The sequence below is a fragment of the Diospyros lotus genome, chromosome 6 (assembly GCF_014633365.1).
Source record: "Diospyros lotus cultivar Yz01 chromosome 6, ASM1463336v1, whole genome shotgun sequence".
NCBI lineage: Eukaryota > Viridiplantae > Streptophyta > Magnoliopsida > Ericales > Ebenaceae > Diospyros > Diospyros lotus.
This window is the reverse complement of record NC_068343.1, coordinates 6,998,262-7,024,604: the sequence shown is the minus strand read 5'-3', so window position 1 is coordinate 7,024,604 and position 26,343 is coordinate 6,998,262. Positions and strand designations below refer to the sequence as shown.

The 26,343-nt window shown below is 40.2% G+C and overlaps 1 protein-coding gene across 2 annotated transcripts in view; it reads right to left on the bottom strand.

The window, feature by feature from the left end:
* LOC127803315 (suppressor of RPS4-RLD 1) overlaps nt 1-26,343 on the bottom strand; it is a 54,248-nt gene that overhangs the window by 1,555 nt on the left and 26,350 nt on the right. Inside the window, exons 16-21 of one of the 2 annotated variants that reach the window (XM_052339441.1) lie at nt 11,274-11,605; nt 9,812-9,898; nt 9,637-9,736; nt 6,660-6,751; nt 6,482-6,520; nt 6,292-6,382 (exon numbers count right to left, since the gene is read on the bottom strand). In XM_052339441.1, coding sequence (XP_052195401.1) covers nt 6,292-6,382; nt 6,482-6,520; nt 6,660-6,751; nt 9,637-9,736; nt 9,812-9,898; nt 11,274-11,605 — 741 coding nt within the window. The remainder of the gene's footprint in view (nt 1-6,291; nt 6,383-6,481; nt 6,521-6,659; nt 6,752-9,636; nt 9,737-9,811; nt 9,899-11,273; nt 11,606-26,343) is intronic. The other variant, XM_052339442.1, reaches the window with a different exon arrangement.

The window sequence follows — 26,343 nt, the reverse complement described above, 5'->3', positions numbered from 1 at the left end:
AAGAATGATCCTTCCATCCTTCAGGCGTGTTAATATTTATAACAGACATATAGTTACATGTATATCAGTATATAAAAGAAACTTTGACCATAATTTCATCATTATATTACATCACTATTCTCTGCTATATTCATCCAGGTAACCACTAAAAACACAGAATAATATTCCTCTTTTTCCAGTAGGTCTGTCTTTTTCCTAATTTCTTGAATTTCCACTAAGCAATCAACCAAATTTAGCACTGCCTACATGTTTTCAAACCCCCCCCCCCCCCCCCCCCCCCTTTTCCTTTCTGCAGTGAAACAAACAAATTATGATGAAAAAGAGGACTACGGACAATTGAACAGTATTGGAGCCTTGAATAAACAATGTTGCTCAAGAAGCTTGACAAGCTAATTGAAAGGTAGAACAACCCACACTCCAGACGTAAGAAGAGATAGGAGCACCTATTTTATCACACTGAAATCTGGCATCATGATATGTGCTGCTCTAAACTCGTCATAGCCCATTTGCAGGGTGCATTGATTTATTCTCGTTAAAACCAATCCATGAGTCTAATCCTAGCATATAATGTCATTTACAATGGTGAGTCCTGAGTTCAAAACAAAAATTAGTGAGATTCTTTCCTGTGAGAGAGTGAACTGAGTCTGGTCCATTACAAGCTGTGCCACTGCAGGGATGGGACAGATGGGTAAAGTTACATACTGATAGGCCCCCGGTCCATTGGACCTACCAAAGGCGGCCCAAGGGGCAGGGGCAAGGAGGTAAAATGGGTGGAGGATAGTAGGGGAAATAGTTGGTTTGTTGTAACAAACTAGCATGTGCTGCCAGAGGCAGTTATGCTGAGTAGAATGAGGTATAAATAAGAGAAAGAGAGAGAGAGTGAGGGGTGGAATTTTGTAGAAGGTTGTTGGAGAGTTGGGGCCTCTCGAATGCCCTATTGTTCTTTTTTTTCAACAAGCTGTATAAAAAACTCCAATTGGAATTGAGGAATTGAATAGAGATTCAGAGTAGTTGTTGGAATCCCAACATTTTGGTATCAGAGCAGTTGCTGATCACCATGGTAAACTTGAGCAAAAGAGTGGGGGACCTAGAGGAGAAGGTCGATACGATGAGGGGAGAGATTCAAGCAATAGACCGGAACGTAGCAGAGATGCTCGAACAGTTCGTCATCATGCGAACAAGATGGGATGAACAGGAAAGGGAGAGGAAGGCGAAGACCCATGGGGGCGAATGGCCAACGGAGTTTACCCAAGATTCTGAAGTGACCCTTGGAATCGGCATGAACCGAAGAATGGAGGGGGGCACGAGCGCCGGATGGCGGCAGGACGAGAGAGGTCGACGGCTGGAGATGCCGACCTTCGAGGGAGAAATTCGGATGACTGGATATTCCGGGCGGAGAGGTACTTCACGATCAACCAGCTGTCCGATGATGAGAAGATCGAGTCTGCTGCGTTGTGCTTCGAGGCAAGGGCCCTCGCGTGGTTCCAGTGGGAGTCTAGGCGCAAGAGGATCCGCAGCTGGGAGGGGCTCAAGCAAGGTATTCTCAACCGATTCCGCCCAACACAAGATGGGTCATTAGAGGAGAGGTTCTTGGCTCTCCGACAAGAAGGGATTGTCAAGGATTACAGGCTGATGTTCGAGACTTTGGCCGTGCCAGTGTCGGAAGTCTCGGAGGCGTTCCTGGAAGGCCATTTCATTAATGGCCTTAAGCCGGAAATACGGGTTGAGATCATGGTACTACAACCGAGGGGGTTGGATCAGATCATGTCGACGGCTCAATGTATCGAGGATAAGAATGCAGCCATGCTCAGCTGCAGTAGGAGGTTCGGGCCAGCAAGGAGTAGTTTCTCTACCCACTCTACAACCAACGTTTTTTGACCCCCTCTCATACAATCAAAAAGCCCGACTTCTCATTCGAGAGTAGTTAGCCAGGCGAGTAACAAGCTGCCAGTGGCTGGGAGTGGCATCAATGTTCCTTTTAAACAACTCAGCGAGGCTGAGTGGAAATCTAAAAGAGAGAAGGGTCTATGTTTCTGATGTGATGAGAAATACTCTATTGGCCACCGTTGTAAGAACCGGGAGCTACAAGTTATGATGATTTATGATGAAGAGATGGAAGAGGAAGTAGTCGAGGCTGAAACAGGGGAAGGGAGGGAAGAAGAAGCGGGGCAAGACAGCGAGGTCATTGAACTCTCAATGAATTCAGTTTTTGGATTGACAACACCACAAACCATGAAGCTGCAAGGAGATATTGAAGGACAGCTAGTGGTAGTACTCATTGATGGAGGGGCGACACATAATTTTATAGCAGCCGAGTTGGTGCAGCGATTGGGGCTGCCAAGAACAGAAACGGCCGGGTATGGGGTGATTATGGGGATAGGAATGGCAATGCAAGGGGCTGGCATTTGCAAGGGGGTGAAATTGCACCTACAAAACCTACAAATCGTGGAGGATTTTTTGCCTTTAGAGCTGGGTAGCTCTGATGTTATCTTAGGAATGAAGTGGTTAGCCGCAGTTGGGAAAATGAATGTGGATTGGAAAACTTTAACAATGAAGTTTCGAGTGGGGGGGTATGGCAATAACACTGCAGAGCGACCCAAGCTTAAGTAAAACCATGGTGTCTTTGAAGGCCATGCTGAAAGCTCTTAAGGGAAGTGGGGAGGGGATGTTGCTGGAGTTGGGAGCCATTACAGCAAAATTTGAAGAAAAGCAGTGGGTAATCCCAAGGTTGTTGCAAGGAGTGCTGGAAGAGTTTGAAGGGGTATTTTCTAATCTTGAGGGGCTGCCACCATGCAGAAAAAGAGACCATGCTATTAACTTGATTCCAGGAACAGCACCCGTAGTACATGTGAGGCCTTACCGTTACCCTTACATGCAAAAAAATGAGATTGAAAAACTGGTGGGCGAGATGCTGGGAGCTGGGATTGTGCAGCCAAGTTGCAGTCCATTTTCTAGCCCGGTGTTGTTGGTTAAGAAGAAAGATGGAGGGTGGCGGTTTTGTGTCGACTACAGGGCTTTGAACAAGGTAATCATCCCCGACAAATTCCCTATACCTGTGATTGAGGAGTTGCTGGACGAGTTGCACAGGGCTGTGGTTTTCTCCAAGCTGGATCTAAAATCTGGCTACCATCAGATTAGGGTCAAGGCTGAAGATGTTCCCAAAACGGCTTTCCGACACATGAGGGCCACTACGAGTTCCTAGTTATGCCGTTCGGGTTGACAAACGCACCCACAACCTTTCAATCACTAATGAATGATATCTTCAGGGAGTATTTAAGGCGCTTTGTATTGTTTTTTTTTTTTATGATAAATTGGTGTATAGTAAGAGTTTAGAGCAACACACAAAGCACTTACGTTGTGTTTTAAAAGTGTTGGCAGAAAATCAGCTACTTGCTAACAGGAAAAAGTGTTTGTTCGAGCAGCCGGATGTTGAATACTTAGGCCACATCATTTCTCAACAAGGTATATCAGCTTATCACGCTAAGGTGCAAGCGATGGTAGATTGGTCTACTCCCACAACAATGAAGGAATTGAGAGGATTCTTGGGGCTCACAGGATATTATCGGCGCTTCGTGAAAGACTATGGCAAGATGGCAAGGCCCTTAATTGAACGGTTGAGGAAGAATAATTTCTATTGGGATGCGGCAGCCGAACAAGCTTTCCAACAGCTTAAGGTGAAGATGGTTTCCCTGTCTGTGCTCGCTTTGCCGGATTTTGATAAACCTTTTGTGGTAGAGGCGGATGCTTCGGGGGAGGGCATGGGGGCTGTTTTAATGCAGAATCACCGACCCATTGCCTATTTCAATCAAGCTTTCAATCAGTTAGGGAGAACGAAATCAGTTTATGAGTGGGAATTGATGGCCATAGTCTTTGTGGTGCAAAAATGGAGACATTATCTTTTAGGGAGGAAATTTGAGGTTTGGAATGACCAAAAGAGCCTCAAATACTTGATGGAATAGCGGTTGGTAAGCCCCGAATATCAGAGATGGATGGTGAAACTAATGGGATTTCAATTTGAGATTCATTATAGGCCGGGATTGGAGAATAAGGCCGGTGATGGGTTATCACGCATCAACCATACAGCAGCCTTCATGGCTTTGACAGTACCAAAAGTAATCCAACTGGATCAATTGGCCCATGAAGTAGGAACAGATGTCAGGGTGCAGCAAATTATCAAGGATCTACACACAGATCCTGCTTCCCAACCCAATTTTTAGTGGGTGGGCAGCCAATTGCTATACAAAGGGAGGTTGTACATACCGAAAGGGTCATCTCTCATTCCATTGATTTTACATGAGGGACATGATGGCAGTCTCGAGGGTCATTCAGGTTCTTGAAGACTTACAAGCGAGTGGCAGCTAGTGTTTATTGGCAAGGGATGACGAAGGACATTCACAACTATGTGAGTAATTGTGCTATTTGCCAACAGAACAAATTTTCAGCTTTAACACCTGGGGGATTACTGCAACCTCTTCCCATCCCTAACCAAGTTTGGGAAGATATAGCTATGGATTTTATTGAGAGGTTACCAAGGTCGGGCAAAATGGATTCAATATTGGTTGTAGTAGACTGACTAAGTAAATATGGGCACTTTATTGGGCTGAAACATCCGTTTACTGCAGGGGAAGTGGCTGGAAATTTTGTTAAGGAGATAGTAAGGTTACATGGCCTCCCAAGGTCCATTGTATCGGATAGGAACAAAATTTTCATGAGCCGATTTTGGGAGGAATTGTTCTGCCTCCAAGGTACTAAACTAAATCGAAGCACCGCCTATCACCCATAAACTGATGGGCAAACAGAGGTACTGAATCGGACCTTGGAAACATACTTGCGTTGTTTTGCTTCCTCTCAACCGAAATCATGGTCCATGTGGCTGCCTTGGGCTGAACTATGGTACAACACATCCTACCATACAGCTGCAAGGAAGACCCCTTTTCAGGTGGTGTATGACAGAGAACCTCCAGCCTTGGTGAGGTTTGAAAGAGGTACCACGCCGGTGTCAATGGTGGAGCGACAATTAGTTGAACGGGATAAGATTTTGGATGACTTAAAGACTCAATTGCTAAGGGCTCAATCAGTAATGAAGAGAGATCCTGACAGGAAGAGAAGAGAGGCAAACTTCAAAGTGGGGGACTTGGTTTATTTGAAATTGCGGCCATATCGTAGAAAATCGCTGGCTGGTCGCTCCAACGAGAAATTAGCGCCTAGATTTTATGGTCCTTTTGAAGTTGAAAATGAGGTAGGACCGGTTGCTTACAAATTAACACTGCCCTCCCATTGCAACATCCACCCCGTCTTCCACGTGTCCCAATTACGCGAGGCAAGAGGGGCGTTGAGGGCTAGTGTGCAAGTTCCCAGCCAGCTGAGTGCAGATTTGGAGCTATTGGTGGAGCCCGAGACAGTTTTGGGGGTTCGATTGAGAACGGGAAGTAATCTACATGGCAGGGAGGTTTTAATTCAATGGAAGGGGCTGCCCCCTTTAGAAGCAACCTGGGAACCAGTTAACCTCCTTCAGAAACAATTTCCAGATTTGCACCTTGAGGACAAGGTTAAAGTGAGAGGGGGGGGGGGGATAATGATAGGCCCTTGGTCCATTGGACCTACCAAAGGCGGCCCAAGGGGCAGGGGTAAGGAGGTAAAATGGGTGGAGGATAGTAGGGGAAATAGCTGGTTTGTTGTAACAAACCAGCATGTGCTGCCAAAGGCAGTTATGCTGAGTAGGATGAGGTATAAATAAGAGAAAGAGAGTGAGAGTGAGTGGTGGAATTTTGTAGAAGGTTGTTGGAGAGTTGGGGCCTCTCGAATGCCCTATTGTTCTTTTTTTTTAGCAAGCTGTGTAAAAAACTCCAATTGGAATTGAGGAATTGAATAGAGATTCAGAGCAATTGTTGGAATCCCAACACATACCTTGTGAAAGTTGTGGAGCAACAGCTGAACAGATCTAATTTTATTTAAATCACAAAATAACTAGATTGACTTGAAGGTAAATGACGTGAAATCCATTTTCACATTTGTTGGGGATTTATATTTGATTGTATTAGGTGTTGTATATATTAGTTGTAGCTTGTAGCTTAGGTAATTTGTACATGGCAGTTACAATGTTTTATTATAAATGCTTGCAACCCTAGCTTAATGGAAGTGAATGAATTTTTCCCTCCAATCTCTCTTTTCCTCTCTTTTTTTCTCTTGGTACTGTATATCATTTCACAACATTGAAACTTCAGCCTATAATAATTAAATTGAATTAAAAAGTAGCCATTACACATTAAGTTCGAATCTAGGATGACTTACTTCCCATGCCATTGCCATTTCTGTATCAAAATCACCCCATCTTGAAGGTGTGCATGGTGTCCTAATAGCAAAGTCATATCCATGGTCTCCCCTGTCAAAATCACAGGGTAAATGCAAATTCAGCAAAGAAGGAAAAAGGAGCTGGCAGAGGAAGGTGGGAGGAGGGGGGAATTTGGAATTTTTGAGTTACATTTTCACTAGAGTGATCCTTGTTCCTTCAAGGCGTTTCCTAAAACAAGTAAAATCAATAAGGAATTAAGTCAATAAATTTCAAATGCTACCTATGTCTTATTATACAATGACTCAAAAGGTCTGCAAAAATCACAATATAAAGAATGACAAGACCACAACCATAAAAGCATGATTACCCCTCAAATGCAGTACTATTGCACCAAGTAGCCAACCAGAAGTCCTCACCAATAACTCTGTAAAGATCAGAACAGGATTCTGCATTCAAAATCTGCATTTTAAGTTTTTAAAAAAATGGTTATTACAGGTGATTATTTTATTTTACTCAGAAATGGAAAAATTAGAGGAAAATATGCATGAGACTGTATTAGAACTTAAAAAAAAAAAAGAGAGAGAGAGAGAGAGAGAGATCCAAATTTTAATAATGAATTCAGAATTTCTGGATAGGAATATCAAAGAAAATTCAAACTTCAGAGGAGAACAGGACATAGGAAATTGGCAGAACTAGCCCAAGCCTCTACTGCCTCCAAATTAAATAAATTCATAATGTAACTACATTCAACATTATACTATCAGCTTCAGGTTGTCTCTCCCAATATAAAGACTTCAGATTTGAGTCCTATTTAGTTTTTTACACAAACATATATAAAGAAGAAACCACCTTAAGAAGACACTGTGCTATATTTTACAGGTCACACACAGGCATATATCTATTATCATCATCACAAGCCTCCCACTAGACAATGTTGGCTACATGAAATCTAAATCTTCAGTCTATCCATAGTTTTATCTTCTGCATGGCCATCACATGCTTAAGAGTCACTAAGTTTTCTTTGGTGTTTCCATTCTCTTTTGCAACAAATTTCTTTCATTTCATCCACTCTCCTCACAAGCACATTGGTATTATTTTCAAATGTTCAAACCATTTTAATAGCATCTCATGCATCTTATCTTAAAAAGGCACCACTCTTAACTTTATTGTGGATAATTTCATCTCTAATTTTGTCTTTTCTTGTATGGTAGCACATTTACTGAACATTTTTTATCTCAATTTTGTTTATATTTTTTAGAAATTTATACTGAACTTCAATGTTTCAAACCATAAAACAATATTGGTCTTATAGCGCCATCTAATAAAACTTTTCTTTTAGGTTTACAGTGATTTTAAAATCAGATAAAATGGTAGAAGCACTCATCCACTTTAAGTATCATGCCTTGATTCCATGAGTATTATTCTCAATAATCTTTCATTCTTTTCAAACAATTGATCTGAGATACGAATTTTTTCTAGAAATAACTTACCCATCAAGTCTTATATCATCCTCACTTCTGTTTTTATTAACCTACATTTCAAATAATTCAAATTTTGACTCACTCAATTTGAAATCTTCCAATTCTATCCACATATTTGAGCTTAGGGTGTGTTTGATAGCATTTAGTTGGAAAGAAAAGCATTTTCCAACTTACATGGAAAACAAAAACCATCTCCCCCCTAGATGGAATTTTCCATGGAAAAGAGGCAAAAACATGCTTTAATGATTGTACCATAGAATTCAATTCCATGGAAAATATAGTGTGTCAAACACCAAAAATGGAATTCAATTCCTTAGATGTGACATTTTCCATATATTTTCCATGCTATCAAACACACCCTTAGTCTTACACCTTTTTTTTTTTTCTCATCCACCAAGTCTATCATCTATAATTCACATACAATAAGGCACTTCTCATATATGTTTTCTATGAGTTCATCTATCACTAGAGCAAAGAAGCAAAAGCTAGAGAAGATCCATAACTGAAAAAATTTCAACATCTCCTCCACAAGTCCTAACACACTTCTTCTTGATGATACATGTTTTTAACATGTAATATATAAACTCCTTTCTTCTCTAAAACCCGTCACAAGACTTCATCAAGAACTTTGCATAGGCCTTTATCAAGTCTAAAATCACCATATGTAAAATTCTAATCCTTCTAAAATGCATCACAAGACTTCATTGTGTAGTTGGATAAGAAAACTAGGAAAATGAATATATATATTTATCCCCCTCAGAATATTTTTTGTGGCCAAAATTGACAGAACTTCACACGTCAAAGCAGGTCAGACTTAGTAAAGATCTTTCCTGATCTCTTTGGATATCAAAGCAGATCAGGCTCGGGAAGGGAAGCTTATTTTGCTTCCCCTTCCCCCATGGCAGGACCGACCATGCAGAAGTTACTGTCAGGATCTCACAAATTTGCAAACTACGTATGGCTGTTTCCCAAATAAAGATCACAACTTTTGAACATAACATGTGGTAATGTTTTAGCATTTCGTGCAAATTGCTTCCAAAGAGTGAAATTCACAGGGGTTTGAAAGCCAACTTAAAGCACCCAGTGGGTCTCACCTCACTAACTTGAACAACTACTCTCAAACTTGCCCACATAGGGCAGGGTGGGCTTGTCCTTGAGTAAACATGTCAGTTTGCCATCCATGAAACTCCAATCTGTCACCACCTATCCCTAAAACAGTACAGTCTACATGACTAATTTTTTCAATGGACTATCGATTCATTTGCAAAACCATTTCAATAATCCCTTAATCTCTTCCTCGCAAGGGTCAGTTCCATGGAGCATTACCTTCCTGTGTAAGAGGTGTAGTTCTAATCAACATATCAATGCTTGACAAAGATGAGAAAATCAATAATTCCTCTACAGAAAATTGATAAAGTATCAGAGAAAACTTAAATCAGATGGACTAAACTACCTCCACAGAAGAATTGAAAAAGTCTCAGGGAAAACTTAATCTAATTGCTAACTTACATTTTTTTATTTCTAAGTATTCTTCATTTGTGCTAAATTCTACATACTTATATCTAAGAAAGAGAATGAAAAAATATATAATCAAATATAATCTGAGGGAACTTGAAAAGAAGATGAGCCACTAATACTCATCTTCTGCACAGTGAGATGCCAAATCTTATGGAAACCACTTCTTATCAGGTTCTAAGCAAAAAACACTACCATCATAGCATATTCTTGAGAGGGGGGATCATGTCTAATTCTCATTCTAAGTGCAATAAGCTTCATCAAGTAGCAACCTATGATACGAGTAGCGCCCACATGCTATGCAATGCAGACAGATAACGGATTATGTCAAAGAATAGAATAACTCACATCTTGCAGTTTCTCATATTCAGAAAGATCAATAGCATTGTCTCTCTTGCTGCACACAAACATTTTTTCCTTGATGACAGCCTTCGCAACATCTAATGTTCTGTAAGAAAAATGATGAGTTTTTTCATCTATAATTATTTTCTATAGTTGAACTTATGAATACAAAGCTTCTCACCTTTGAAAATTTGGGAAATAACGAACAACTTTTGCTTGCCCAAGAATGAGTGGCGTGTGAGATCCAAATCCAGAATTGAACTCCTCGCTAAATAGAATAGACACCAATATTCACATCAACAATCATGACAAGAAACAATAAGAAAAATCAACACATTTAGAAGAAGTACATCTATAAGACGTCAAGAATCATAAAATGATTAAAGTGAAATTCTAGGAAGTTGCACAGAAGCAGAAGATGCTCTAGAGTTGCTCAAATATCAAACAATAAAAAACAAGAAGGAAAAGGATGCTAATTCTGTCCAGGTAATGCTGGCTTTTGCTAATCAGCATTGGAGATCATCATACGAGGACAATTGTCCAGTGGTAATTGGCAAACAAAAAAAGAGGATTGAGTGTCAGTCTATCAGGACAAGCGACAGGTAGAGGCTCTTGAAACAAAACAATTAGAAAGAACATGGGAATTAGCACCATTCTCAAGTGTTTAGTGTCAAGGATCCAACCATGGGACAGCCATCTCTCTCTATCTCAGTCTTTGTTTAGCATTATATATTGATCTGGACAAAATTTGGATTGTCGCTTGAATGAGGCAACAGAAAAAACAAGTCCACGCACCAACCTCGAATTGAGAATAAAGTTTTTGAACCTAGTCATGTGCCAGAATTAACAACACTAAAGCCAAACCTTGATCCCACTAGATGAGATTGGCTACATGAATTCTAACTTGCCAATTATCTCTATTTATGACCATATATTTGGTAAGACCATTATATCCCATGTCACTGCAAGAATCATGTTAGATAATTCTGAGATACGGATAAATTGTCATGTATGACACAATCTCAAATTTATGTTAGCATAGATCAGCCTAAGAAACATTCATACCTCAAAGGAAGGATTAGTAGACAATGGGAGAAAAGAAAAAAATGAAGTAACTGAGCATGAAGGAATCTGATACACTTGGTATGAGGACCTATATAGCATTAGAACTCATTAAACAGTAGTTAATTCAGAAAATGAAGGAAGAAAGGAGAAAGCACAAGTCATTTCAAATAGGACTTGGATGTCAGAGTAACTACTATTGTGCACATTCAGCAAAGGCCAAGAAACAAGTGTTTTATGAAAAGCTACAAAATAACTACACTATGCTAAGTTTAATTATTCTTTTTCTCTTGAGATTCAGATTCCTAGTCATAAATTTTAAAAATATTGGATAAAGAAATTGAATTATGATTAATCATATCTGTGCCACACCATGCAGCAGCCAATCAATGTTCACACTAGGCACTCAGAAACACAATCCAACTGGATGTCATAGCTGAAACAAAACCAAGATGGATAAACAAATAAATTATGATTAATCATATCCATGCCACACCTTGTGGCAACCTATTATATTCACGCTAGACACTAAGAAACACCATCGGATATATCATAGCTGAAACAAAACCAAGATGGATTACCTTAACTTGTTAACCCACACTACTGGATCACAAGGTTCGGAGATCTGTCTCCATTTCACAGCTAATGAGTAAACATCATGCCATGACAACATAGGACGTCCAGAAGATCTATCTTCCACAGAGCCATATGAAGATGTTTCTGACAAACTGCTGGTACTGCAACCAGCACCACCTCTGTTCTGGCTAGGAATATTGTTTTTTTCCTTTCTCCGGGTTCTCTTGCCATATTTTGATGTGTTTTTGTTTGAGTTTTTCAACTCTGCTTGCATAGAGCGCCATGCCTTTGAGACCTTTTGTGCAATCTCAATAGCAGCTAGTCCGGCCATGCGATGCTGGTACATGCAAATTAGACAATCAATACATTTAATATCCAACCAAAAAAGAGGAATATAAACAATCATTATTGCATCTGCAGTTGATTTAGATTTGCTCCCAACCCATTATCAGAAAATATTAACAGCAGCATTTTCCCATCATTCATGGGGTGGGTGGGTGAGTGGAAGCAACCTTTAAACATGAAAAAATAAGCTCAACACATTGAAGCATTCAGTCAAAAGTTGCAAGATGTGCTCACCCTCTAGTTCTTATCCTTCCAAATTCCAGAATCATGTTACCATAATATCAAATCAGGAAATTTGAATGTGTTTTTGGGGAGAGAGAGAGAGAAACCTTTAAACATGAAAAAACAAGCTCAACATATTGAAGCATTCAGTCAAAAGTTGCAAGATGTGCTTGCCCTCTAATTCTAATCCTTCCAAATTCCAGAATAATGCTACCATAATATCAAATCGGGAAATTTGAATTTTCGGGGTTTTTTTTGGTGTGTGTGTGTGGGGGGGGGGGGGGGGGGGAGAGCAACCTCTTTATACATGGAAAAAAACAAGCTCAACATATTGAAGCATTCAGTCAAAAGTTGCAAGCTGTGCTCACCCTCAAGTTCTTATCCTTCCAGATTCCAGGATCATGTACCAAAATATCAAATCAGGAAATTTATTTATTTCCAGTACTATGAGAGAGAGAGAGAGAGAGAGAGAGAGAGAGAGAGAGAGGGGGGGGGGGGGGGGGGATTAAAAAGGCAAAGTGGAAAGGTATCTTGCCTCCCATTGCTGCGTGTCAATTACGGGCAGTTTGGTTTGTAAGGCTGTTTATTAGAAGAAAACTTCTTCCCATGAGGTGATGGCCTCACTGAAAAGAAGTTGATAATACAATTGCCATCTGCATCCATCAATGCCAAGTTGCCAACTCAATTCTCACACAAGTTAAATTAGTCTACTTTAGATACAAACTTCTCTGCGCATTAAGTACCCACACATAAAAATACTGAAGAAAGAAATAATTCTTCTCTTGTATTGAATTGAATATGTCCAACACAATATGTAGAGAAAAAGAATAATGTTCTTACTCAAAATTCAATCCAATGTACACGGTTGCTATCCTCTTATAGAGGAGGAGAAACACAAAATAGAAACTACCATCTATACAAACTTAGTATTTACAAGAACTACCATATGAAAGAGATACATATTTACACTATTAAGTAAGTTTCCTAAGTTGAACTTAGGAAACTTCTTAATCTAGAGTAAGAGAGAATCAGAAGATATCACTGCACAAATCAGAAGATACTGCTGCATCTCAGCAGCATCTTTGATTGATATGAAAGCTCCACATTAGCATGCACACACAGCCATCGTGATCTTCAACACTCCCCCTAAAGCTGGGGAATGAGTGTCAATCATCCCCAGCTTGCTTACTAGATCTTCAAACCTTGTGATAAGACAGCCCTTTGGTAAGAACATTAGCCACTTGATGGCTGGATGGTACATAGGGAATATGGAGGAGACCAGAATCTAACTTTTCCTTAAGAAAATGGAGGTCAATTTCAATATGTTTTGTTTGGTCATGCTAGACCGGATTATGAGCAATACTAATAGTCGATTGATTATCACACAAAAGCTCAAGAGGTCTTTGCACCAGGACCTTTAAATTCTCTAACAGAATATGTAACCACAACAGCTCACACACACCAAGGGCCAAAGCCCAGAATTCAATCTCAGCACTTGATCTTAGCACTTGATCTTGCCACAACCCCTTGCTTCTTACTTCTCCAAGACACAAATTCCGTCCAAGGAATATACAATACCTAGTTGTGGACCTTCTATCTACTAGAGACCCTCCATAGTCAGCATCCGTGTATCCTTATATCTTCAAATCGACACCTAGTGTAAAGAGAATCCCCTTGCACGGTGTAGCTTTGAGATAGTTTAAAATTCTCCTCACAACATGCATGTATTTCTCAGTGGGACTATGCATAAATTGACTCACGAGACTGACAGCAAAGGCTATGTCAGGCCTCGTCTGAGAGAGAGAAATCAGCTTCCCCACTAAGCGTTGAAACCTCCCTTTATCTACAGCTTCTTCACTAGAAGTCCCCTGTAATTTGAGGTTAGGGTCCACTAGTATCCTTGCTCCTTTGCCCCCTAGCAGACTTGTTTCAGCAAGTAGGTCAAGAACATACTTACGCTATGACAAGAAAATCCTAACCTTTGAATAGGCTACTTCAATGCCTAAAAAATATTTCAGCACCCCAAGGTCCTTAATCTCAAACTCCTTGGTTAAATTCTATTTTAGAAGTGCCTGTTCAGCTGCATCATTGCCAATTACCACAATATCATTAACATAAACTAGTAAAGTTGTTACCCTTTCACCTAAATGCTTGATGAAGAGAGTATGATCCCCTCAACTCTGATGATACCCCATAGAAGTCATAGCCTTAGAGAACCGTCTAAACCAAGCACAAGGGGACTGTTTGAGCCCATACAGAGCCTTTTTAAGTCTGCATACGTGCCCTGCTCCTTCCTGGTGAAATCCAGGAGGCACCTCCATAGAGACCTCTTCTTCCAAATCTCCATGTAGGAAAACATTTTTAACATCAAGTTGTTGTATCTTCCATCCAAAAGTGGCTACTAAGGGTATAAGCACTCGAACTATGGTCATCTTTGCCACTAGAGCAAAGGTCTCGAGGTAGTCTATGCCATAGGACTAGGTATAGCCCTTGGCAACAAGCCATGCTTTATATTTTTCAAGGGTGCCATCAGCTTTGTACTTCAAATTGAAGATCCATCTGCAACCAACTAGCTTAACTCCTTATTGAGACACTAATTCCTAGGTCTAATTTTTATTGAGCACCCTCATTTCCTCTAACATAGCCTCCTTCCACTTTGGGTCCTTTAGAGCCACCTCCACTAATTTTGGAATAACAATAGCATCCAATGAGGTGGCTTTGGGGAAGGCGATGATAGGATAGATAATTGGCTAATGGGTGTTTGGTACAGGTTCTAACCCCTTTTTGGATTGCAATGGGCAAGTCTAGGTCAACAAATTCAGGGTGAGGGATGGCTGAATTAGATTCTCCAGGTGAACCTCCATAAGGTGCCATTTCCATGCCCGGATCAGGTGCCGATGGTGGTGTAGGCTGGGGACCATCAATAGGCTGCCTTCTTTTGTACACAAAAGGAGAGCCCTTGTATCTAAAAAGAGATAGCTTCTCTTGATATACTTGTTGCTAGCAAGGGGAATTATGATACTTGGGAGGAGGCAAAGTAGGAAGTGTGAGAGTAGGTAGGGGATCAAATTGACTGGAAGTTAATGGCGTTGATTCTAGGGTAGGAAAAAGCTGCTCAATGCCGGGATCAACAGTCCTAATAGACTCCCCCTAAGCTCTAATGTGAGAGGGACCAAAATGAGGATTGGGACTCAACAAACGTAACATCTTTGGAAACATAGAACTTGGGTGAGGTAGGGTAGTAGCATTTATAGCCCTTTTGAGTAGGAGAATACCCTAGGAAGACACATCTATGAGCCCTAGGATCTAGTTTGTCCCGATTGACTTTAGGAATGTGAACAAAACATACACATCCAAACACTATAAGAGGTAGGGGAGAATGTAACATGAGATCAGGGAAAAAGGATGCTAAACGTTGAAAAGGACTTTGGTGGTTAAAAACCCTAGATGGAACCCTATTAATCACATAAGTTGTTGTTAACACAGCTTCTCCCCGAAAGTGTTTTGGGATATGGTGATGATGAAGGAGAGTGAGGGTCACATCGAGAAGATGTCTCATCTTCTTTTCAGCTACTCCATTCTGTTGGAGTATCTATGCAAGAAGATTCATGAACAATTTCTTCTTGTTAGAAGATCTGATGCAAGTGATTATTGAAATAATCCATTGCATTATCAGTTCTAAATTTTTGGATAGATGTGCCAAATTGGGTAGAGATCATTTTGCAAAAATATGGAAGAACAGACCCAATGGCAGCCTTATCCTTTAGAAGAAAAACCCAACACATTCTAGTACAATCATCAATGAAAAATATGAACCATTTTGCCGTAGAACAATTTAGTATTTTGGATAGCCCCCAAACATCAGGATGGATTAGAGTAAATGGCTTAGAAGAAAGTTTATTGCTAATTGGATAAGATACTTGATGATGCTTAGCCTTTACACACACATCACATTGAAAGCTACTAGGATCTAGAGTGTTAAATAAACTAGGAAACATTCTTTTCAACAGAATAAAAGGAGGGTGACCTAATCTAAAATGATGAAGCCAAATGAGAGAAAGATATGAAACAGATTGAGAGGAACATGCCATCCTCAGGTGTCTCTTGTTAGAACGCTCTCCCTTTGCAAGACATATAGCCCATTGTGCTCCTCAGTCACACCAATCATCCTCCTTGTGTCCATGGCCTGAAATTTACACATGTTGAGAAAAAATAGCATGGCAATTTAAGTCTTTAGTTAGTTGTTGAATGGAAATCAGATTGGTAGTCAAATTAGGAACATGTAAGACATGGTTAATGGATAACTGAGGGCTAAGATGGACTTTGCCCTTTCCTACAATAGGAATAGAGATTCCATTTGCAATAGTGATCTGTTTGGTGGTTTCAAGAGATGCATAAATCTCAAAAACATGTAGGTTAGGGGTCATGTGATCAGTGGCTCCAAAATCAAGGATCCACATGTTATTCCTATCAGTTTTAAAGGCTGAAAAAGAACTATAGCTTAGGTATTTACCTTGCTGCACAAGAGAGCAGGATGCCCCATCTTGGAATGTACGTAGGAAAGCCTTCAACTTATCAAGCTCTTTTGAATTCAATTGATTAAGATTAGTCTCAATCCTTTCCTCTGATTCCTTGCTTGAGAGCTTTGGTGCTTCATGTTCTTGAAGCCACCAATCTTATTCAAAACCACCTCTTTCCCATGTAGTTTAAAACACGTCTCCAAATTCAAAACTGCCTCTTTCCCTGGTGTGTCGTCGTTTCTTTCAATAGGTACACCATTGACTCTCACGGCTTGTGTTTCTGCTTAGCACTATTGCCTTTCCAAATTTAATTCACCTCTTTCTTTGTTGCTGGTCATTAGGGCTGAACCTTCAATGTTAAGCTCATTGAGCATGGCTCCTCTTCAATTTTCCTCACTCCTAACAATGACAAACACTTCATTTAAAGTGGGAAGCTTGTCTCTACCAAGAATCTAAATTCTTACTCGATCAAACTCAGGATTCAGACATGCCAAGAACTCAACAATTCTATCCCTCTCAAAAATTCGATTGAGGGTTGCAGTATCCTCATTGCATACCATCTTTATGGCTTGATAATGGTCAAAATCCAACCACGATCCCTTCATCCTATTGTAATACTCGGTAACTGTTAACAGACCTTAGTAGTGCTAATCTTAGTTTTGACTTGAAAAATCACAGATGCATCATGGACCTTGGAATATGTCTGCTTCATAGTATCCCATATCTCCTATGCTATGTTCAAGAACATAAAGTTCTTGCTGACATCCAGTTGCATTACACTCCATAGCCAAGACACAATGAGAGAATCCTCTATATCCTAGGCTGTGAAGGTTAGATCTAAATCCTTTGGAGGAGGTCTCGTTAGGTGGCTGACTTTGCCCTGACTTTCCCCTGACCTTTGAGGAAGGTTTTGATGAGCTGAGCCCATTGCAGATAATTCCTACCGTCTAGGCGGTAGGACTAATGTACATTTGGTAAATCCCCCGTTCTAATAGGCTGATCAACTGGAGTAGATTCCCTAGTTGTCACGGTTGGAACAAGGTCTAAGGATTCTGACATTTTGACTGGTCAGATTGATTAGATGAGGGGTAAGGAATGAAGGCTTTCTCGAATGCAAAGGGAAGACAGTGCAATGAAGGCACTCGTGACGGCTGGAGGCGGATTAGGCCATAATCGAGGGCTCTGATACCATGTAGAGAAAAAGAATAATGTTCTTACTCAAAATTCAATCCAATGTACATGGTTGCTATCCTCTGTTACAATTAGGAGCACTAGGATCACTCAAATCACAGTCAATTCACAACCACACATACACCCGAACCAATCTCAACAACAAAAATATAAATTAGTAATGAAACAATAATGGAAATAGACGACTTATGGCATAAATTACAAGGCTTTACACTAGACTACACAAAGTCTAATATACCCCTCAAACATACAACTTAAGTTAGTCTCTCCCTAACTTAGTTTATTTAAGCCGCTTGTATCACTCTTGTATTCTCCCGATTCCTCCTATGTATTCTAGAATGTACTCAATGCAAAACACAACAAATCTCTACCATTTTGCATGAGTAATTTCCAGAACCTAACTCCATCAATTGCTCTTCTTCAGAACCTGCAAAATAAACTAATCATTCACAAATACAAATCTGTAAAAGCCTTAAACAATGGTGTAGTTTAGTCATAAGGACTATCATAGTAAACATGTCAGCTGCATTTTCTTCTCCTGCAACCTTAATCAGATCTATTTCCTTTCTTCCAAGTAATTTTCTGATAAAATGGTACCTTACATCAATGTGTTTAGTTTTCTCATGGTAGGCTTGGTTTTTGGCCAAGTGTATAGCACTTTGGCTATTACACTTTAGGATAGCCTTAACATTTTTCCCTAGTAGTTCACTTATTATTCCTTTCAACCATAGACCTTTTATAATTTTTGTGACAACTATATACTCGGTCTCGGTGGTTGAAAAAGCCACTACAAATTGTAAATTTGTTTTTCAGCTAATGGTTGCATTCCATAGCTTGAAAATGTATCCTGTAGATGACCTTCTTTTGTTCAAATTTGCTGCATAGTCAGCATCTGTGACCCTAGAATGTTAAGATCATCTTCTACACTAGCTCCACCATAAACTAAAGCCATGTTCATTGATCCTTTAAGGTATCTAAAGATCCACTTAACAGTAGTCAAATGTTCTTTTCTCAGATTAGCCATGAACCTACTTGTAACACTCATAGCATGTGCTAAATCCGGTCTAGTGTATACCATGCAATACATAAGGCTTCCTACAACAATAGAATAGGGGAATCTTATTTGTTAAAAGATTTGCCTAGGATTAATCTGGGGTCTCGGGAGTAGAAAGGATTCAAAAAGGAAACAATTTTAATGGTCATTTGTTAAGTAGTCGTTAGGTTGAATGTAACGGTAACTGTCATTCTGTTTATAAGGTGGTTTATCTAGTAGTTAAGTCCTTGTAACTCCCGCCCTTATGTTCTATAAATAAAGGGCCAGGAGGGATCATTTAGATCACTGAATCATTCTGTATCTTGAGAGAGATTGTGCACTATGTGTGTGAGAGGAAAGTGATTGTTGAGCTTTGTAATCTCCGGTTAAGCAACTTGGGTATAGGGTTGTGTGTGATAGTGCGTGTATCATCTCTTCGTATTCAAGATAGTGGAACCAACGCCTCAACAGTCTGGATGTAGGGTCATCCATATTCAAAGGAGATCCAAACACAGATACATTGTGTGTTCTTTTGGTGTATGTGTGTGCATTCTTGTTTTTTCTGTTTTTCAATTCGTGTTCTATTCTATCTGTGAGAGATCTTGTATACTTCTTTTGAGTGTTGAGTGAAGAGTGTGTGACGAGATAATAATTGGGCAACAATCTGGTATCGGAGCCTTCTCTTCCATATTCAAGAAAATCAAGAAACCACTCAAGGTTAGAGACTCAATTCAATAGAATACTATGGCTTCATCGTCATCTGCCTCAAGGCATGACATTGAGAAGTTCGATGGGCAAAACGACTTTGCCCTCTAGAAGATGAAGATGAGTGCTTTCCTTAGCAATCTTGGCCTTGAGGAGGCACTGGAGGGAGAAACCAAAATGCCAAAGTCCTACACAATAGAACAAAAGAAGGAGATACTCAAGAAGGTGTACAACACACTAATCCTAAGTCTCGGCAATAAGGTACCAAGGGAGGTGTCCAAGATGAAGACAACTGCTAAAATTTGGCTCAAGTTGGAGAGCCTCTACATGACCAAATCCATGTCCAAACGTCTCTATCTTAAGGTAAGATTTTTTACTTTTAAAATGAATGATAGTCAAAAGCTTCAAGATCGCATAAATGAGTTTAACAAACTCTGCCTAAATCTTGAAAATATGGACGTTAAGTATGACGATGAAGATAAGGTATCGGTCTTGCTTTACTCCCTACCTAAATCATATGAGACCTTTGTTGACATCCTTAAACACGGTAGAGACACCCTATCATTAGATGATGTAATAAAGGCCCTAAATTCTAAGGAATTACAAAATAAAGTAGAAGGAAAATCCTCTCCAGGAGGTGCCCTAACTGCCAAATTTAGAAGTGATAAAAGAGACCCTAGGGGAAGGGGTAGATCACGATCTAGATCAAGAACTGAAAAGAAACCTATAAAATGTTAATATTGTCATGAGGAGGGTCACATTAAAAGAAATTGTCCCAAGAAAAGGAAAGATCTTCAAGAGAGGAGTAATATTGATGGTGGAAATAGTGTATGCAAATTCCGGTATGACAGTGCTGATGCACTGATTGTTTCAGAAAAGGCCAAAAGTGATGTGTGGGTTATAGACTCATGTTGCTAGTATCATATATCTCCTAAGAGACACTGGTTTCAGAACTATCAAAAAATAAATGGAGGAAAGGTCTTGCTAGGTAATGACCATGAATGTAAAGAATTGGGGATTAGTGACATAAGGCTTAAAATGGCTGATAGAACATTTAGAACCCTAATAGCAGTAAGGCATGTCCCAGAACTCAAGAGAAATTTAATTTCTCTTGGTGAATTGGACCAAAATGGTCTTAACTGTAGAAGTGGTGGTGGAGTCTTGAAAGTCACTAAGCGTTCCCTAGTATGTATGAAAATTGTGCTGCAGAATGGTATTTACATTCTGCAAGCAACCACTTTGAGTGGGGAAGCAGCATTAGCAAACAAAAGTGCCCATATGCAGGCCAGGTTGTGGCATCTAAGGATGTCACATATTAACGAGCAAGGGCTTAAGGAGTTGGCTAAGTAGGGCATTCTAGGTCAAGGGCAAGTAGCTGGACTCAATAAATGTGAGTCTTGCATCTAGTAAAGCTGCAAAGGTTAAGTTTAGCAAGAGAGCAATCCATTCCTCCAAAGCACCATTAGATTATATTCACTCCGATCTTTGGGGACCATCTCAAACCCTAACCCATGGAGGCTCTAGGCATTTTCTATCCATTATTGGTGACTATTCTAGAATGTTGTGGGTATGTCTTAAAATCAAAGGATCACACCTTTGAGGCCTTTAGGACATGGAAGAAAATGGTAGAAAATAAAAAAGGGAGGAATACTAAAACCATTAGAACTGATAATAGGTTAGAATTTTGTAATAAGGAGTTTACACAAATGTGTAATGAGAGTGGGATAATAAGACACTTGATAGCCCCAGGAAACCCTAAGCAAAATGGGTTGGTCAAAAGAATGAATAGAACTCTTCTAGAAAGAGTGAGATGCATGTTATTCCATGTAAATTTACCTAAATCTTTTTAGGGAGAGGCCGTATCAAGTGCAGCACATGATCAATAGATCACCATCTGCTACAATTGAGTTTAAAACACCCTATGAAAGATGGATAGGTCATAAGCCAAGACTAGACCATCTTAGGGTATTTGGGTGCTTAGCCCATGCTCGTGTGAAGTAAGGCAAGCTGGATTCTCAGGCTAAGAAATGTCTACTCATAGGATATCCCACCGGAATCAAAGGCTACAAATTATGGAACCTTGAATTAGAAGGGTTGAAAACTATTTGTAAACAATGGAATAAAAATTCTGTTTCTATTAATCTCCTCAATCTAATTACATGGGCTTTTCTTTTATAGAAGAGGTTTTATATAAAAAGGAAAGCAATCAATCTAAGAGATATTTACATAAAAGGAAAGCAATCAATCTATGCAATAGGAAACTATAGATCTATACACAATAGGAAACTATACAATAGGAAAGGATAGCAGTTGTATATTTAGGAGAGTTTCCTAAGATTGGTTTAGGCAAGATTCCCTAAACCAATTTTAAGAAACTCATATCACATTGAATTCTCTTAATGCTAACACTCCCCCTCAAGCTGGAGAATGTATATCCCGCATTCCCAACTTGCTTACCAAGTCTTCAAACCTCTTCGTTGGTAGCCCTTTGGTTAGGATATCCGCAACTTGTTCTTCGGATGGCACATAGGGTAAATGAATTAGGCCGGCTTCCAATTTTTCCTTGATGAAATGTCGGTTTATCTCAACATGTTTAGTCCTGTCATGTTGGACAAGATTATGGGCTATGTTAATTGCTAATTGATTATCACACCAAACGCTAATTGGTCCTTGGGCTTGAATCTTAAGGGCTTCAAGGATAATTCTTAGCCACAAAACTTCACATAGGCAAAGGGTCATAGCCCTAAATTCCGCTTCTGCATTTATCTTGCTACAACACTTTACTTCTTACTCCTCCATGACACCAAGTTCCTGCCTAGATAAACACAGTAACCACTTGTTGACCACCTATCTGTGATAGACCTAGCATAGTCAGCATCTAAGAAACCCTTAATGTCCAACTCATTCCCTGCTTTAAATAGAATTCCCTTGCCTAGAGTGGACTTGAGGTAACTTAGAATTTTTCTTACAGCAAGCATATGATCCTCAGTTGGGCTGTGCATGAATTGGCTCACAAGACTAACTGCAAAAGCGATGTCAGGCCTTGTGTGGGAGAGATAAATCAACCTTCCAACAAGTCTTTGATACCTTCCTTTGTCCACTTGTTGGCTGCCAGGGTTGTTCCACAACTTACTGTTAGGTTCAATATGGATTTTAGACCATTTTCCACCTGTTAACCCTGTTTCTACCAACAAGTCCAGCATGTACTTCCTTTGAGAAAAGAAGATCCCAGCTTTAGAATAGGCAACTTCAATTCCCAGAAAATACTTGAGAACCCCCAAGTCTTTGATCTCGAATTCCCTTGACAGTCTTTCCTCGAGTTTTTCTTGCTCCTCCTTATCAATGCCTGTGACAATCATATCATCTACATATAGTAATAGAAATGTCACTTTACCTTCTTTAGAGTGTTTTATGAAGAGAGTGTGGTCTCCCCTACTTTGGTCATACCTGAAAACTTTCATAGCTTTGGAAAACAGTCCAAACCAAGCCTAGGAGACTACTTAAGCCCATATAGAGCTTTCTTGAGCTGACATACCTTTTCTTCATGCCCTTCTTGGAACCTTGGTTGCAATTCCATATATACGTCCTCCTCCAAATCCCCATGGAGGAATGCATTTTTTACATCTAGCTGTTGTAGGTTCCATCCAAAATAGGCTGCCAATGAGAGGAGAATACGTACCGTGGTCATTTTTGCGACTGGAGCAAATGTCTCAAGATAATCAACTCCATAAGATTGTGTGTATCCCTTAGCTACCAACCTGGCCTTATATCTCTCTAGGGTGCCATCAGCCTTGTATTTTACATTAAAAATCCATCTACACCCCATCGGATTGATCCCCTTAGGTCTGGACACAAGATCCCATGTATGGTTCTTTTTTAGGGCACTCATTTCCTCCAACATAGCTTGTTTCTAGTTCTGATCCTGTAATGCCTCATTTACTAACTTAGGAATGATAATTGAATTCGAGGAAACTAGGAAACTCTTATGCCTTTGGGAGAGACGATGATAGGAGAGAAAATTGGTTAAGGGTTGTTGTGTACAACTCCTAACCCCTTTTCTAACTGCAATAGGTAGGTCTAAATCATCAAGGATAGGCTCCCTTCGCTTGTAGATGTAAGGAGACCCCTTGTACCGAACTGGAGAGGGCAGCCGTTTGATAGCCGCTTGTTCACCCAACTCAGCCTGATCATGCACTTCTTTGTGACTGCCAGGGGACAAACTAATGAGAGGATGAGAAGGTCGGGTTGGTGATGGCTGAGTTGTTTGAGCGGTAGTAGGGCTGGTGTGATCAAGAGAATTAGAACTGGAGTGAGGTTCATGCTGAGAGGCAGACGAGAGTATCATCAAAGCTTTCATCGAAGCTGTAGTCTCCATAGGAAAGTCTCTCCCACTGGGGACTAGCTGGAGAGGTACCAAAAAAAGAAAGGGACTCAACAAAGGTAACATCTTTGGAGACATACAACTTGCGAGTAGAAGGATGATAACACTTATATCCTTTTTTGATAGGAGAATACCCTAGGAAAACACACTTAAGTGCCATTGGATCCAACTTATCTTGATGTTATTTGGATATGTGAACAAAGGATACACACCCAAAAACTCTAAGAGGAAGAGGATTATGCATATTAAAATCTAGAAAATGAGTAGTTAGACAAGCAAGAGGGCCTTGTTGGTGAAGGAGCTTTATGGGTACTCGATTAATAAGAAAGACAGCAGTGAGGACAGTCTCTCCCCAAAAACTTTTAGGAACTCTATGATGGTGAAGAAGAGTACGGGCCACATTAAGGAGATGTCTCATCTTCCTCTCAACTACTCAATTTTGTTGTGGAGTATCTATACAGAAAGATTCATGGACAATTCCTTCTTGTTGGAAAAACTGATGCATATGGTGATTAAAATACTCCCGGGCATTATCAGTTCTAAGTTTCTGTATAGGTGTTCCAAATTGAGTAGTAATCATCTTACAAAATTTGGCAACACTGTTCCTATGGCAGCCTTATCTTTTAGCAAAAACACTCATGTCATTCGAGTACAATCATCAATGAAGGAGATAAACCACCGAGCCCCAAAGTAATTAGGAATTTTACAAGGCCCCCATACATCAGAATGAATTAGAGCAAAGGGTTTAGAATTGATTTTATTACTCATGGGATAAGGAACACGATGCTGTTTGGAAAGAATCCATACATCACAATGAAAGATATTGGGATCAATAGAATGAAATAAAGTAGGAAACATAACTTTTAATAGAGGAGGGTGACCAAGGAGGTAATGATGCAGCCATATATTATGATGATCTGCTGTAGTTTGAGAGGAACAAGCAACCGGTGGCTGGTTTCTAGATGGATAAGAAGCCTTCCCTACAAAACAGTACAGCCCATCTTTTTCTTTAGCAACACCAATCCTCGTCCCTGTCTTTAGTGCCTGAAACTCACACATATTAGGTGAAAAAACAGCTTGGCAATTTAAGGTTTTAGTGAGTTGATGAATGGACAGCAGATTAGCTGATAAGTGTGGGACATGAAGGACTGGTTTGATGGAGAGATTAGGGCCAAGATCCACACTGCCATGGCCAGCAATAGGAACTGCTGTGCCATTAGCAATTGTGATCATTTTGGTGGTCTTGAGAGGTTCATAGGTGGAAAATACATAGGGGTTAGGTGTCATATGGTCTGTTCCTCCCAAATCCAAGATCCAAACATCATTCCGATCAGTTTTTAAGGTAGAACAGAATGCAGAATAAGTGCATTTACCTGGGATTTCCAATTGTGCTAGAGAGCAGGATCCATCTTGCATTGATTTGAGGAAGGACTTCGGCTTGTTGATCTCTTCAGCATTAAATGGAGTGAGATTTTAGTTGCTGTCAGCCTCAGCTTTCACTCCCGGCTGGTCCTCCTCTTGCTCATTGTGTGATAGATAAACCTGATTTTTTGCAGCCAGATTCTTGAATCCTCCTCCACTCTTATTTAGGATAGCCTCTTTGCCATGAAGCTTGAAACATGTGTCACGAGTATGCCTGGGTTTCTTACAATAAGTGCACCATAGTCCCTCTCTTCCATTGGCTCAAGTTTGAGCCTCTATTTGCCCAGTCTAGGCCGTGTCCCGTCTCCTTTGTTCACTGCCATTGCTGATCCGTCAGTGGCAGATTCCCTTAGCATCACCAGCCTCCTATTTTCTTCACTTCTTACCACACCAAATACCTCATTAAGAGAGGGAAGTTTTTCCCAACCAAGTAGTTGCACCCTTACTTGATCAAATTCGTGGTTAAGGCCAGCCAAAAACTCAAAAATCCTATCCCGTTCGACTATTTGGTTAAGGGTTGCAGCATCCATGCTGCAAATCATCTTTATATTCTGGTAGTGGTCTAACTCAAGCCAAAAACCATTCATATGATTATAATACACGGTGACAGACAACCCCCCTTGTTTAGAACCATTAATTTTAGTTTTCACTTCATAGATGACTGATGCATCCTGAATTTTGGAGTAACCTCGTTTCACAACTTCCCAAATCTCCCTAGCAGTACTCAAAAACATGTAATTCTTACTTACCTTTGGAAGCATAGCATTCCACAACCAAGACATTATTTGGGAATCCTCAATATCCCATTTTGGGTACATAGGATCAGTTGCCCTTGGAGGAGAGGCAGTGAGATGACCGATCTTACCCCTTCCTTTAAGAAATGTCCTTACCAATTGAGCCCACTGCAGGTAGTTTCTCCCATCTAGTCAATAGGATAGGTGAAAATTGGACAACTCCCCTACTGCTGCTCCATGCCCAGCTTCTGGGATTGCTGTTGGAACTTGATCTACTGCTGGTGAGGTTTCTCCGGTTATCACTGCTTCAGATAGTTCAGACATGCTGCAAAGAGCTCAAATAAAATGCGAGAAGGCCGGTAGCAAGACAGGAAGAATGTGTGTGATGCAGGAAGGGTTTCGGAAGGTACTGCAATGCTGAAAGGTGCAATGAAGGCACTAGGGTTTGTAGGGCTGTGATGGCTCTGATACCATGTAAACAATGGAATAAAAATTCTGTTTCTATTAATCTCCTCAATCTAA